At 38.8% G+C, this 15,982-nt stretch overlaps 2 protein-coding genes across 2 annotated transcripts in view; one reads left to right on the top strand and one right to left on the bottom strand.

Annotated features, from left to right (window-relative positions):
* The window catches only part of DOCK2 (dedicator of cytokinesis 2), a 167,146-nt gene that overhangs the window by 67,318 nt on the left and 83,846 nt on the right, over nucleotides 1-15,982 (bottom strand). The window contains exon 28 of the mRNA XM_064161633.1: nucleotides 857-955. Coding sequence (XP_064017703.1) covers nucleotides 857-955 — 99 coding nt within the window. The remainder of the gene's footprint in view (nucleotides 1-856; nucleotides 956-15,982) is intronic.
* The window catches only part of INSYN2B (inhibitory synaptic factor family member 2B), a 35,745-nt gene continuing 21,708 nt past the window's right edge, over nucleotides 1,946-15,982 (top strand). Inside the window, exon 1 of the mRNA XM_064161624.1 lies at nucleotides 1,946-2,099. The gene's annotated coding sequence lies outside the window, so the exon portion shown is untranslated. The remainder of the gene's footprint in view (nucleotides 2,100-15,982) is intronic.

Raw genomic sequence — 15,982 nt, 5'->3', positions numbered from 1 at the left:
TGTTTTTTTTCACCTCAGAACAGTATAGTACAAATATCCTATTGACCACCAGATCAGGAGAAATGTTTCTGCCACTTAGCTCTGGTAAGACCTCACCTGGAGTATTGTGTGCTGCTGTGGAGCCCTTAATGCATGAAGGACATGAATCTGATGGAATGGGTCTAGAAAAGGGCCATGACAATAATCAAGGGGCTGGAACACCTCTCCTAAAAAGACAGGTTGAGGTTGTTGAGCCTGAAGATGACAAGGTTCTGAGGACACCTAATAAAGGCCTTCCAGTACCTGAAAGGGGGCCTACAAGGTGGCTGCAGAGGGATTGTTTACAAAGGCCTGGCATGGTAGGACTTGGGCCAATGGTTTGAAATTAAAGAAGAGGAGATTTAGATTGTATGTTAGGAATGAGTTCTTTATCGTGAGGGTGGTGGAACTCTGGGACAGGTTGCTCAGAGAGGTAGTTGGGGCCCCAACCCTGAAGATATTCAGGGTCAGATTGGACAAGTCTCTCAGCAACCTGATCTAATGGAGGATGTCCCTGCTCACTGCAAGAAGATTTGCCTAGATAATCTTTGGAGGTCCCTTCTAATTCAAACCACAGAATCATGAGATTCTATGATTACCATGTGACTGCCCCATTGCTAGGACCAACAAAAGTGACAAAGACAGCTAACACTGTAGCCCAAAGACCTCATACAGAAGAGGGAGACAACACAGGGACACAGAGGCAGAAAAAACATGCAGAAAAAAACTTAGATATAAGAAGAATCAGACAAGATACTCCAAAATAGTACTTCTGATTTTACACAGGAAAAAATATCCTTGAAATTATCTTTCATCTCCATGACTATATTGTACTCACCACTAGTTCTGAACTTGTCTGGAAAGTTTCAATGTAAAATGAATAATGTTGGTTGTTCATCTGGTTTAAGATCGCTGTCATGCATGCCACAAAATGACTCTGAAAGACAACCAGAGAGAAATCAACACATGCAAATAACTTAAGTAATTGGACTGCATTCTTTCTAAAGTTGAGCTACTCTTTTGCTCAACAAATCCCTTTATGCATATGTAAAAAAAATAATATTCAAGCTTTGACAAGATGAAAAAGACATCTTAGGGAGTTGAAAACAAATCAAAGCTACCCTCACCAGGGGTAGACAGTGGTGAGAGCTGCATCATTTATGATGCACCTCATGGAAACACACATTGAAAACTTTACCTATAAAGTATTAATATCACCTTAAGACTCCTAGAAGGCATGTGATGTTGCCTAGTGTACTTTCAACTTATTTCAAACTTTCACAAAAGAAAATATTTTAGTTTTCTCATCTCCTAACTTTTAAAGCTGCTAAAAGATGTAAATAGATTTAAAATCCTAGGATTCATAAAGCCCTGTAATTTCCTGGAAGTCACAGACATTAATATCTCAAGCAATAATAGTGAACTTGATTTTTTGCAGTTTTCCTTTCAGACAGTGACAGATCCACCTTATCGTTGTCTTTTAATTTGCTGAAGTCTCAATTCTTGTTTTAAAAGTCATCTTGCTTGAAACACTTTGATTTTATTACGAGACTGTGCAGTAGATGAGCATGCAGAACAGTTCTCAGATTTACTCAGATTTTTTTATCATAGCAGTTTAGAACTGATGCACGCACCCACCAGATCCTCTGACCAGAACTGAACTTCCATCTGGTCCTGCTGAGATTATCTGTTCAGTCCCAACTCCCTTTATGCTCTTGCCCCATCAGAAAAGCGATAAAGGCACAGATGAAAGGATCAGCTGCAGTGTGCTGTACCCAACCATTTTGTCTTAGCACTCAGAGGGAAGCCTTCCTTAAGTTCAGGTGGTGGCCACTAGAGGTCTTTCCCTTTCACATGTTCGCGGCTCTTCAGTTTGTGCTGCCTTTTTTTACATTTATTTATTTATTTATTTATTCCTACGTGAGCAGACTCAGCACACTTCATGCATACAAACAGCGAAAATTACAACATAAAGGACCTATTACACCTTCTTTTGGAGTAACATTAATGCTAGTGAGAGGCTTGCCTACTTTTTAAGGCTAAGAAGACACATTTTCTGCAGGTAAACCAAAAGCTTTCAGGTAAGGAATCGTGTGCTCTCGGGTACTGATGCTCTTCTGAAAAGCAATGCTGGTTTTCTTGCTGTAGTAGTTCACTTTTACCGTTCTGGATCAAACAATCCCTTTCTGTGATCTTAAATGTATAGCTTGGAAGTAATAATGAATTGCAAAGGATTCAGGGATAAAATTGGGGGTAGGAGGGTGAGGGGCATCTTCTGATAATAAAAAAAAAAATTAAAAAAAAAAAGAAAGGGAAAGAAAATACTGAGTGAAGTTAGAGAATTGTACCTGAAAACCAGCTTGTATTTTAATTTGTTAAAGATTCACTAGAGGATGTCTTTCCATACCCATGTTTAATCACTTCTTGAAATAAGAGCATTTCTTCACAAGCAAGATGTATTACGTTGTGTTAAGGCATGAAGATTTTAAGAAGCTTATTTCTTTTGTTAAAACCAACTTCTGGAATGTGTCTAGCTCTGTCTGTGATTACGGTACAGTGTGAATGCCTATTCTTAGTAACTGTGTGTGGTGATTTTCAAATTAACAGACAATATGCCTTGATTACTGAAAAGAGCTACATAAGCAGAGATCACATATTGCTGGCCAGTATCTCGCAACAAACCTGTCCAATTCACATAAGTGAGACTGAAAGAGACATAAAAAAGAAGGTGATGGTGAAGCTGGCTTGCTACAAAAACTTCCTCCATCACTTCATGTAACTGCAACCCAGGAAAACACAGTAATATTGTTTGCTCTTCAATAATTTTCTTGCCAGTGATCTCCACTATTAGAAATTAACTGGTAGCTTCTTTATAGGTTACAGGCTCGCCCCTCCCTCCCAGCCCCCAAACACCAGCAGTAAAGATTCGCTTCTCAGATGCAGCCTCGGATCCCTGAAGTACTCACTCTCCGCATTACCGCTCTCTCTCTAGGGGCACTTAGGGGTAATATAGGACTGTAAAGAGCTGTGATCACATCTGCAAATATCTCTTTGTATTCACTGACGCTCTCCTATACCGTTTAAGTACCTCTCTCTAGGACATGCTAAGAGCAGCAGCTGCTTGAACAGTTAAGTTCTGCAGAAGGATCTCCTGCACTTTGGAGGCAGACTGTATGCTGCTAGATGGACAGCAGAAACTCAAACGCTGCTTACGAACAATCTAGTGCCTATGCTGCAATATTTGATTCATTAATTCAAGGACTGTACTTCAAAACAATAGTACAAGAAGAGTTGTGGCAGACAAAGTGAAGTTCTCCAGGTAGAATCCTAATAAGTCATTTCAGCTGTGCCTAGACTTGTTAGGATTTATCCAGTGAATTACAGCAGAAAGTGTTTATTAGAACTAGGTCAAATGTACAAAAATGAATATATTAAACACTTGACTGATAAGATACCAACAACAAAAAAATTATCAGAATTAACTGTGAACGCATGTCACTATCCAGTAAAATCTGTGTTTTCTCACTTAAAAATATTAATTTGCATTTAAATGTACATAAACCTGTAACAGAAATGAACCAGTAGGCTGCCAGCCATTCAAAAAACATGAGAATAAATAAATTGGTAGTTTGAACATGACACTTTTCTCAGGAGCAGGAGCACAAGTAAATCAGCAGTCAAATGAAAGTGACACTGAGAGGAAAGTGTCTCAGGAAACATTTAAACTTCCTGTTAACTTACAGAAAGCATAATGTCAAATTTAAATGAACTATAATACTGGCTGGCATTAGTATTAACACCGCAAGACAGTGGCTAAGGTAAAAGAAATGCTGTTTTGGTTGCATACATACAAAGTACATCAAAAGAGCTCAGAGAGGTGTTCTGTAAAACAAATAGGCTTTATAAGCCTTTATAAAAGTTAAGTGAAAGGAATGGGGAATCTTTACTGCTGTTGCCAAAGTGCATACAAGCTGTGGATGCAACACACACAGAGAAAGAAACGTCTGAAAAACACTGGGGCCATATGAGTAAGATGACAAACTTCAACACCTAGCAACTAAATCCCAGCATACTTTATAATAGCAGATGGTGACAGGTTGCCGTAGAAACTTCAAATAATAGTAGCGCCACAAGAATAAACAAAGTAAATGCACTGGAGAAACAAACAGCAAGAGAAATAACAAAATGAAGCTGCACCTTGATTCTGATTTAGTGGAAGTACTTAAGTGGCTGTAAGGTGAGTAATCTTCATGCAGATGTACTTCTGGAAAGGCCAAGGAGAATATTTATTTCATGGAGGCACTTAAGCAACATTTATCCTCATTACCAGAGCTAAGATTTCTGAGGGTCAGAGATCTTGTAGCTATTTTATACCTTCATTTTTACACCTATCAAATGTTTTACTTGTTTGTTTTACTCACCCTCACTATGGATACATAGTAAGAAGACTGCTGCACATACCATCATCCTCACAATCTGTAACTAACAGGTGATTTACATTTGATCAATTCACAGTTGTCTGTGTTGGGTCTAAAACCTTATCCAGAAGACACAACACTTTTGTGATGAAATTATTATACTGCACATGAACTCCCTTTCAGGTTAAGTCAGAAGTTTCAAAACTCATCATGTATTAATGATAATAATTGTAGACATGATAAAGGTGACCGGCCAAACAGTTCTGGTTTTTTTCTTGGTTCAGAAACAAGTGCAAAAAGCCTTTCTGGAGAAAAGTGATAAATGTTATCTTGAATGTAATGAAACAAAATGTAACTGAGCAAATTTTCACTCTAATGTTTAAAAAACCACCAGTATTTATGTTGTAGTACAAGAATATAATTGAGAAGGACTCCCACATTCTTTCTTCACAAGAGCTACTGAGTCATCTCACCTGTTTAGTGTCATGAGCTAAAGAGCACCATAATTACCAGAAAGATAAAGTATGGAGAAGCTCAGTGGTGCCTTGAAGGAGCACAGTGTTTTGAAATCACAGTTCCCCAGAAAGTCACACTAAACCTTGAGAACTGTGGCATACATAGAAATCAGCACAAATACCTTTCTCACATTGTGTAAACACTAAACAATAGCGCTGTGAAGTAAAAGCAAACAAGCAGAACTGCCAATGCAGTTTTGTTTCTCCTCCAGAAACAGATGTCAGTGCCAGTGCATGTGTTGTCCTCGAGCATACTTTCTAGCTGTAAAAGCACAACAGTGCTGGCATTACAACAGGCTGCTATGCAACAACCTGGAGTACATCTGAAATGGGAAAGAGCTCCTCATCCACACAGACTTCTTGTGGTGTGCCAATGAGCGCACCTTACTAGCATTACCTTACAGTAGCAGATTCATCTATGCTTACTAGGTCTGATTTCCAGCTTTCCATGTAGTTGATTGGTTCTGTCTTTTTGTCTGCTATAACTGACTGAACAGCAGCTTGGGAATCCTGTTTCTGCATTTTACTGACAGGTTTGGATTGCTGACTGAAAACATGCTGGCCTGTTGTAGCTTGTTTTCTTGACATTCATATGGTCTACCCAAAAGGATGTACAACTGTACACTAGCAAACTATTGGGTAGAAAAACACAGGGCAAGTTTATAACAGAATCACAAAATGATAGGGTTGGAAACACTCTAGAAATCATCCAGTCCACCCCCCCTGCCAGAGCAGGTTCACCTGCAGCAGATTGCAGAGGATGGTGTCCAGATGGGTTTTAACACAATGAAATAATAATAGCAGCTGCTCTGTAAATTTTAAACATGTTATGAGTTTGACAAGCAAGACCATTTCAAAATTAATTCATTTAAGACTTACAGACGGATAAAAACAGTAAGACAATTCTTCATGGCATGACAAAATAGCATGAGTTACTAGAACACATTCTTTGTCATCTAATTTTATTTAGTTAAAAATAAACTTTTTGTTGGTTTTGCAGAATTCTTATCAAAAAAAGATCTGCATTGGTTTTGCTGCTGCTGGGTTTTGGGTTGGGTTGGTTTTGTCCCATAAATCCACTCTAGGACTCCTAATACAGTCTCTGCCTAGGCTGAACACTTCACTGTAATTGATTTAACTTCTGCTTAAGTCTGTGATCAAACACAGTTGGATAATTTACTGGTACTCCCAGAACATTAACACTGAGTTCTTCTTCATGGTGTAAATACAAGTAAATTATGGATAATGCTGTTTATTCTTAAGTGAGAAGGCAAGCATTTGGGAGGAGCAACTGCTACATGAAAAACAACTCACTTGTCCTGAGGACAGTTACCAAAAAAAGTCAGCCACTTCACCTCTCACTGGGCCACTGCTGTCCACACTCCCAGTCTCAGTTCTGCTGTGTCTGATGAAATCTTCCATCCTTGCCTGCAGGGATCTATGTAGCTTCATGCTGCACCTCCTCCCTCTTCCTAATCCACTAATTGCTGCACCAGTTACTTGAGATGGTTTTCAGACTGATATCATAGGCCAGAAGAATTTTCTGACCTAGTACATAAGCTATCCACTGAGAACCCCAAGCATCCTGACCCTGTCAGGCTGCTCATTTCCCTAATTTCTTATTCAAAGTACTACTCAATTTCCCTGTTGCCACTAAACCAGATGGTCACTGAAGTTGGTAAAGCAATGCTTGTCCTGCCACATGCCCCAATACACTCATTCTTTTGTTGATGCAGTCAGTACTCTGAAGGAACAACAGAAGCACACACTCAACATACAAGCAAAGATTAAGATAAAAATTATTATATGACCAGCTTATGCACTGTAGTAAAGCTTGGCCAGTCCCTTGCATTTGAAAGGCCTGAAAACCAAACTGGATACTTGAAGGAAGTGATACAGTGAATGGGATCAACAGGAGCTAGAACTCTGCCAGGGGAGTAATACTGAACAGTAGAAAAACTCACAATGAGATTGTCTGCTCTACAGAACTACAAAGAAAAACATACCAGCTACAAGGGACAAACAACTGGGTCAAAGAGAAAAGTGTAGAGCTGAGCAACTTCAGTTCATTAAAGTGCAGTAGCAGCTTTTACTTCTAAGCCATATATTTTACATTGACACATACTGTGAAGATTCAGGTCTTGGATGCAGATTCACTTCCTTATATATACAGGCACCTCCTGTATTCCCAGGACTAAGCCAAACTTTAATTGATTTTGTTCTTTTTTAGCTGCACTCACTGAAGACAGAAAAATTAAAGTACATGATCAGAGATGAAACTAATACAATAGAGTTGTGAATGGTTAAAAGAAAGCTTTACGATAAGATGCAGCCCTCTCTTAGGCTGAGATTAAAGCTAGCAGTACTTTACCTGATCAATAACCCTTTTGCCAGGTTGAAGATTGCCCTTTTACTTCTGTGTAGCTAAGAAAGCCCTAAGATCCAAGGTGCTGAGAAATTAATACCATTTTTTAAATCACTATTCCTTTGTGAACAGCTGCAGCAACCAGATAAACTTTTATGTGAGGAGCCTGGTACTTTTCCTGATATTTTAAATGTACTAACGCCAAAGTGCTTACAGTTTGGCACTTCCAATTGTCATTTGTCCCCTTTCACATGACAAACATTATATCAGTACTTAGGTAATTTGTTTGACTTCAGGAAGAGAACAATAAAAGCAGTGTGGAAATGACACAAGTTAATAAGCTTCTGTTGATTTATTGCTTATTTTAAAGAACAACAATTTCTTTTTAGCTCTATATTTTAAAATTGTTGTGACTGCTGCTCTTGCAAGTTGAAAGCTGTCTGTCTATGGTCTGTTCTGGGGAGCTGATGAAGGTTAAACAAGAGACACACTCCACATCTCCTGCAGATACACACTGACTAAAGCTAGGAGAACTTTCCTTGAAAGCAATCACACTGTCTGGAAAAGGAAGTCAGCTTGTCACGCTGTTTATTAGAAAACCACACAAATGTTTATAAAGAGGTTTAACCAGAACCTAGATGAGGAATATGTGAGAAGGCACCAACTGAACCTTTCACAAGGATTCAGGTGACAAAATGAAATAAATGGAGATATAGAGCTAACTGCCCTGAAGCGACCCAGATAACTCTGTGGTTTACCACCACCTCCCTGGCAAAGGGACTCTCAGCAGAACAATGCTGTGCTCTGCTTTTTCACAGCTACAATGAAACACAAGGGGGGCCATATATACAACCACGTATGCGTACACACAGCAGCTCCAGTGTAGACTGGAGTATATACAGAACTCATGATACCTCAATAGGCAGTGATGTCAGCTGCATCCAGTCTGCATAAATGGGTGCTTTTCATCAAGGAAGGAAGAGGCACTTCCACAGGATAAAATACTACACAGCTTTTCAAGCCAGCTAGGCTGTGGAAAGGTATTACGTGAACTTCTTCCTGATGCTCTATCAAGTTGCTGCTCCCTGCCACAGGTGAGAGCAGGCACAAAGTGCAGGAAAATCACATTTGCATTTAAAAATTAAACCCAAAAGAATAATTAGCAACTGTTAGACCAGTTTTAACCTGTGGCTGAAATATGAAAAATATTTACATTCTATCCAATTGGACTCTACAGCAGGTTTTTTATTTAGGGCTCCATTTTTAAAAATTAGAAATAAATAATCTTGAAGTGTGGTTAAAAGAGGAAGCAGCTGACAACAAGGAAACAAAAAAAAATGTTCACAGAAAAAAAATGCAAGAAAAAACAAACAAAAAAACATTTCTAAGACACAGAGCTTTTCATAGCAAATTTTGGGTAACCTGGTTAGTCGGAAGCATAAGGAATACTCAGTGGAAGAAAAAAACCCCATAACGCACTACTGCCAAAAGCACAGAAAGACCTGCTAGTGAGCAGTTCATAAAGTGCTGACAAATAAGGTGGGTCTCTTTTAAAGGGCTGCCACTTGTAAGATGCCTCAGTTGATTTAGCTTTAATTATAAACTCACAGAAACAGAATCCTGAAACTCTGATCATACTGAGAGAAATTTCCTGAAATAGCCTTGTCTGCATCAGTAATTGATGCACATTCTAATCTCTTCTTGGGGGATTGTGCCACACTAAGACAGTATATCTGGGCTCTGGCAGTATAAAGAACACTAATAACTCCTTGCCCCGCCCAAAGAAAGCTTAATTATTTTATGTACTTATTAGAAAATTAGGATGAAGATGAGAGTAGAAATTATTTCTTTGAATACTAAACCAGGGAATACTTGAGCTCTTGGGTTTTCTTCAGGTTTTAAGTGAGGGAAAAGAGAAAACAGTCAAAAGCATGGAAAATTCAAGGTCATCAGGAGATGAATAATCACATAAATACATAGTTAAGGATAAATATGTTACCTTGCATATACACAAAACACCCTTGGAGAAATGACTACATCTGCAACTGGATGTCACAGCTACAACTTAATAAGGCAATCTGTTGAGAATTGGAACAAGACATCATTTTCTCTTAGTACAGATGCTTAGTATGAATGGGTGGAGTTTAAGTTAATGACTTGTTTTGACTGCAGTGTTTGTGAACTAGCTTACTTTATATGACATTCTATGATTCTATATATGTGCTCTGAACAGTTAGAACACCCTGTCTACTTGGAAAGATTCTAAATCTGACTGTTAAAGCTGCTTTCTGAACCTAGGTAAACAATACCAGCAATGAAGAGCACATGGAATATGTTCCATTAGTAGTGGACTGCCTCTTTGTTGCTCAGTGGCTACACTCTACAAGCTGCTAAATCTTTGAACTGCAAACATCTCTTCCTGGGATTTTTATTTGGTTTGTTGTTTTGTGTGTGTTTGTTAGTTGGTTTTGCAGTTTCTTTGGTTTTGGTTAGTTGGTGTGATTTGGTTGGGATTTTTGGAACACACATAAAGATGCTCAGAGGCGACACCTCTGCTACCTTGGCATTAATTCCTCCTAACAGAAAAAAACACGAAGTCATAGAATGGTTTGGGTTGGTAGAGGTCTCCAAAAGTCATCTAGTTCAATCCCCCTGCAGTGCACATGGGCATCCTCCACTACATCAGGTTGAACAGAGCCTTGTGAAGTCTGACCTGGAATATCTCCACGGATGGGGCCTCAACTACCTCCCTGGGCAACCTGTTCCAGTGTTTGACCACCTGAAAAATGGTATCTTTATGGGGAAATTCATTGCAAAAAAACAACCCCAAGCCTAAATCTTCCTCAGAATAAATGGATATAACAGCATTTTGTTGCAACAGCCCTTGACAAACAGAGACTGATTTGCAACCTTTTCCCAGCATTTTACCAAACAAAAACATCAAAATATTTTGATATTTTGTTATCAGAGGATGACAAGTACACTCTGAAAAGATACTGCTTTCCTTGTTTTGTTTTACTGCCAAAACATTCAGGACTACCTGCAGTGATTAAGTTCTCCTAAGACTAAACAGGGGTTTCGTCAAAATAGATTGTCTTGCTAACAAAGCAGGGTGCTGACACCTTCTCTTGACCCTAACAAACAGAGAAATAATGAGTGTAGATACATGTTAGGGAATTGCATTCCCGGAAGAACACAAACCAAATCAGAGCCACACTCTGTATATAAGCAGAGTTGATCAATGAGTTAGTGCCAGCGAAGTGGTGGGTACAAAAAATGTAGTTTGTTATGCCTCAGACATTCAGTGTACAGTCTTCTCAGGCTTATGAGTAGTTCCTGCAATACAAAATTTGTGGGAGCACCAGAATGTATCTAACAACACAGACAGAAAATAAGAGTATGATTAGAACTACTGCGACCTACTCCTCCACTAATTGCAATTCTATATTGCCCCTATGAGATTTAACACCAGTTTCAGAACTGTATCACTGAAAATCCTTTATAGACGCTTATTCAGTCACGATATGTAGAATCCCCTTTATTATACCACTCCACTGAAATGAAGCAAATAGTTTTTTGCCATTTTAATTCAGTAATGAGTATCTATACTGCTGTAGAACTGAAGGGCAGAACAAGCATTTGGTAGGTGTTTACAATTACATTCAAAAGAACTCTCAAGATCTTTCAGGAAGACTAACCTCTTGACAACATCATTAGGGTATGTTTTATAAACAAATGGTTTTTCTTAAATAAATTTAGCATAAAGCCATTGAGCCTAATGTTATACTACAGCATCCTAAGCCTGTATCTCATGATCTGTTGTGCAGTTGCTAACAAAGCCCTCTCAGAATTATTACAATATTAATAAAAGTTTAGAAAGCTAGAGATCATTTAGCTTCAAAGGGAACTAGAATAGAATTTCCCATTTGGATCATTATCAGTTTTCAAGGCATGTTTTATTAAAAAAAAGGGGGGGGGGGGGGAAAGTAACATGTTCTACTCAATTTTTTCTTTTAAAGGATATTGCTGATATTTTCTTGCTCAGACTAGAACTTACTGACTGCAGAGCTTACTGACAGGAACTCAGTAACAGAGTATTTTTTGTTTAAAAGAAGGAAGACAGCACAAGATGCTCTGCTTTCCTACAGAATTTTTCAGAAGACATGTTGCAAAAAATCATTTTTTCCTACAGTAAGGCCACTGATCTTTTTATATGGTGACTCTAGCCAAGTAAGATAAGATGACTTCTTGAATCTCTCCTTGCTTCAATGTCCTGACCTCCAAGATTGCTAAAAACAACAAACATTTACATGGTTAAAGAATTTTAACAACTAGTTAGAAATAATTTGTAAAAAGTGCAAACACAAAAAAGGAGTTTACTACCAAGAGAACAAATATAAATGTTGATGTCAGACGAAAAGGGAATAGAGAAGGAGCACAGCTGAAATACAAGAAGAGTTACTAGAGCTTCCTTATCCCTTCCAGATCATCATAAAATCTAAATGACAGCGCTGCAAATAAAGAGTTCCAGGACATTAAGTCAGACTTAGCAGGTTGTACAGCTCAAGCCACAGATGCTCTGGAAGAACAGAGTTAATCAAGCATGAAAACAGGAAACCAATAACACAGCCACCAGGATTTGGAGGAGGGAGAACCTGTACTCTGTTGAATTCTGGGACATACTACAAGGAATTCACAGCACCACTGAATAGGAAAGAAGTTCTTTGGCCAAAAATAAACGTATTGGATATGGACAGTGGGCTGGTAGAGTAGTTGAGACTGGCCACTCTTGGTAGCTAAAGGAAAAACAACAGACCTAGTTCTTGTTCAAATGCATTTCTCTGTTGCTTGGCTCTTCCTCCTTTACTATTAGGGCTCCCGACCAAGCTGGGGGCACACCAGTGTATCAAAAAAACCTGAAACAGGAAGCAGGCCCTGATGAACAACCCAATGGAGTATCAAGGGGATGTGTAAAGTGTATGACAGTGAAGTCTTTGCAGTCTGCTGACAGAAATCTTAATTATTGCACCAGACACACTACGTGAATCCTATGGTTTTCTGGAGACTATTCATGAAACTTGTAATAGCAGCATCATAAACATGTCTATCAACATAGGAAATTTTGAAAGAAAAAGAAAAAGAGTTTATTCCCACTGAACTAGGTCACTCTTGTTATGCAAAGACATAATGCCTTTAGGCTGCCAGTTAACCAGCCTTCTATTTCTGCCTTAATATATATGGCTTTTTCTGGGCTTGTAGTTGGGACAAAACCACAGTGATACTGACAAACTGCACACAGTAACATTTGTGTGCATTGATTTGGTGTTCTAATGTGTTAGGGTTGGTTTGTTAAGGTTTGAGGTTTTTTGGTTTTGTTTTGTTTTTATTTTTTGGTTGGTTGGTTTTGGTTGTGGGGTTTTGGGATTTTTTATTTTGCAAGATAAAACTCCAAAGAAACTAAAATGCATCCTTAATGATTTTTGCTAACACAATATGAGATAAGCCAAGCTTCTCTAACATATTCTAGGTTGCTTGCCTTTCCCAACTTTGTGGCAAGGTAGTCATTTGGGGGTTTGTTCAACTTTATCTGGAAAACATAGGAAAAGCTGCATGTCCAGTCATGTCTGAAATGAGACAAAGAATCCACATCTAAATGCTTTGTGTTTTATCTGTCTTGCTAATAATGCATAAATATATTGAATATATTTCAACATGTTTATTGTATCAGACTGTTACTTACATGAGTTAAACCTAGAGTTATTTCCAGGGAGACCTTTTACAGTGAAATTACTATTTAAAATAAAAACCAGTACCATTTTGTGATAATAACCTGACTGCAGAGCCACTAAGGTAACATACTGCTTCTATGGCATAATGAAGAAAGGAAATAACTTCTATAAAATCACTGACATCACAAAAACAAGCCCCAGGAGAACATCCCAGGAGTCCAGAGAAGAAGAAAGCTTTTCTCTATTCTAGAGACAATGAAGCAGGGCAAGCCATTATTACATGCTATGGAGCCACTGACAAACAGATAGCTGTTTTCCTCTCCAACTTAGCAGAGGTGCTATAGTCATGTAACATACTCAGTTCAATGGGCCATTCTGCATCCTTATGCTTAGAAAGGAACCAGAAAGCATGGGGGGAAGTCAGATTAAGGCAATATTTTTTAAATTACATGATACTTTTTAAGAATTCCACATATTTCACAACATATGAAGAGCAGGGCATTCTTTTTATTTGTAGAGCCTTCTTTGTAGAAGCTTAGTTCCATGAGGTTTAAGTTACAATTACTTCAATTCCCATACATAATTCTGGACTTCCTTCAAAATGCCAGCCGCAGTAAAGACTGAATAATAAAAAAGCTAACACAGTGGCAATCAAGTGCCACACAGCTCAGGACACTGCAGACTGCTTAGAGATGTCTATCAATGATTAACTTTGAATTTACACATGCTATAAAGCCAATTGCAAGATATGGATAATAAGAAATATCTGACATGAGAAAAACCCAAAGAAACAGACTTTTGTTTTGCCCTTGACATCAGTGGGGCATTTTCTTATGCTGCACAAAGAAAACATGCTGTTATAATTTCTTCAGCAAGGTTCAGAGCTTTTAGTGTGTTCAGAGATCTTCATCTTTCCATAGGGAGCATAGCAGCAGATCATTAAAGGATGGCCTATTGTCCTTTCTGTTCTGTCATCTCAGAAACTCAACGAGGCTAAGCATATCACCTTTCCCAAGAGGACAGGGAAATGCTTATCTACACTTTTGTCATCCTTTTCTTTACCAGATGATTGCAGCTCTGCTTTTTGGAGGCATTCCAAGACAGACTAGGCACAAGACCCAGTTCATTCTGTGTGCCTCTAGCAGAAGATAATATCTATCTCACCTTGTGATACTTTGGTATGTTTTAAGAACTGTCTCCCCCTCATCTCAGGACATACTGAAGTATCACCTCACAGGTTTTCTGCCATTGTACTGGCTTCCTCTTAAATACTGTATTGCTTTTATTATTTCACTTCATGCACTGAAGTCACTTTGTGACCTGACTGTATTGTATCCTACCATTACACAACTGTACAGAATTTGCTTCATCCTCTGTTATGCAGCATGCCAAAACACTCAGAGCTACTGAATCTCAGCACTTTAACTTCAGAACGTTGTGACATCACAGTAATAACCTTTAACTGCAGAGTCTCATTTTCTTTGTTTAGGTGTTTTATAACTAATACTAAGAGACAGAGAGTGTTATCAAAACTAGGAGCTGAATGTGCCAAAGCAATTAGTTCACAAAGCTACAAGGTTGACAGAACAAAGCAGAATGACCAAAGAGAGGTTTCTCTTCTAGTCCCTCCCAAGAATGAGAGATTTCTGGCTGATGGCAGGTTGAGAACAAAATGAAGCAGAATTCATGCAAGAACCCAAACCATAGACCTTATTGGCAGTTATATCACTGCTTCGTTTTGCAAACATTCAAAGGGAAGATGTGCCAGTTGACTAGACTGCCTTGGCAAAATACACTGCGGAGTGATAAAAGCTGAGAAAAGATTCCTCTGATGCTGAAAAGTAGCCATGATCACTACTGATACTGCATTTTCTCAGAGAAGTCCCCAGCTCATTATATCTCACCCTACACTCTTTCTCCACTTGCAGCTATTCACAACAGAAGTAGGGAGCTTATGGGAAATGTCACTCTCTGCGTATATCTTGCCAAAGCCAGTAAGCATAATTTCAGTCTCTCCAGCGGTTACTGTCAGCCAGTTTCTTGTAATCCAGTCTCTAAACTGCCACAATTCAATTCCCTCACCCTGAAAATATTTTTCAAAACCACCAGCAGAAAAGAGACCCAGCAAGGTATATTCAGCTAAGTACACAAAATACGTCTCATGAGGATGAAATACACTGCCACTTGCATATCTGATGTCATTCACCAGCCTGAAGGAATGCAGGTAAAATAGCCTCAAGATGCAGGTTTCAAATTCCAGCCCCATTAGCATTATGAGATCTGGCACAATCTTTCCACACAGGTTTCAATATTTCTGTGGGAAACCCAGAAGCCATGGGAGAATATACTGCAGCAAGAACCTATCATGGTTTATTCTCACACTGTTTCCCAAAGTTTGTGATATAATCAGAGTAAGGGAGACTCCTTACAGTACCTGAATACTCCCATATACTGCAGTGTAGAGGGTAGAAATCAAGTTATGGAGATCCTGAAGAATCACAACGGAAAACACAATGCTTACAAGTCATTCCATACACTTGCGGGGCAGCAGGCTGCTAAATAGTTTGGACTCAGGTTTGCCACATCATTCTTCTTGCTCTCAAATGATAAATTAATTGAAAACAACAAAATACAGAAACCATCTGAAAGCAAAGGGGCTGCAGCAAGAATACTCAAAAGTTGTTTTCTGAAAGGAAGTTAATATTGTAATGAGAAAAGCAACTCTAGTGTAGGAGTCAGTCTTCAGCAAGTGCTTCATCATTCTTCCGACACAAAAAGGTCATTTAGTCCAACTCCTCCCCGCAGTCAATAGAGTCAACCTTAACTGGATCAGGTTACTCAGAGACCTATTCAGCCTGACCTCATATGTCTCCACTTCCTTGGGCAATCTGCTCCAGTCTTCCACCACACTCATAGTAAAGAGCTTCTTTCTAACAC

The sequence above is a fragment of the Pogoniulus pusillus genome, chromosome 22 (genome assembly GCF_015220805.1).
Source record: "Pogoniulus pusillus isolate bPogPus1 chromosome 22, bPogPus1.pri, whole genome shotgun sequence".
NCBI lineage: Eukaryota > Metazoa > Chordata > Aves > Piciformes > Lybiidae > Pogoniulus > Pogoniulus pusillus.
The sequence above is the reverse complement of the archived record's forward strand: the minus strand, read 5'-3'. Positions and strand labels throughout refer to the sequence as shown.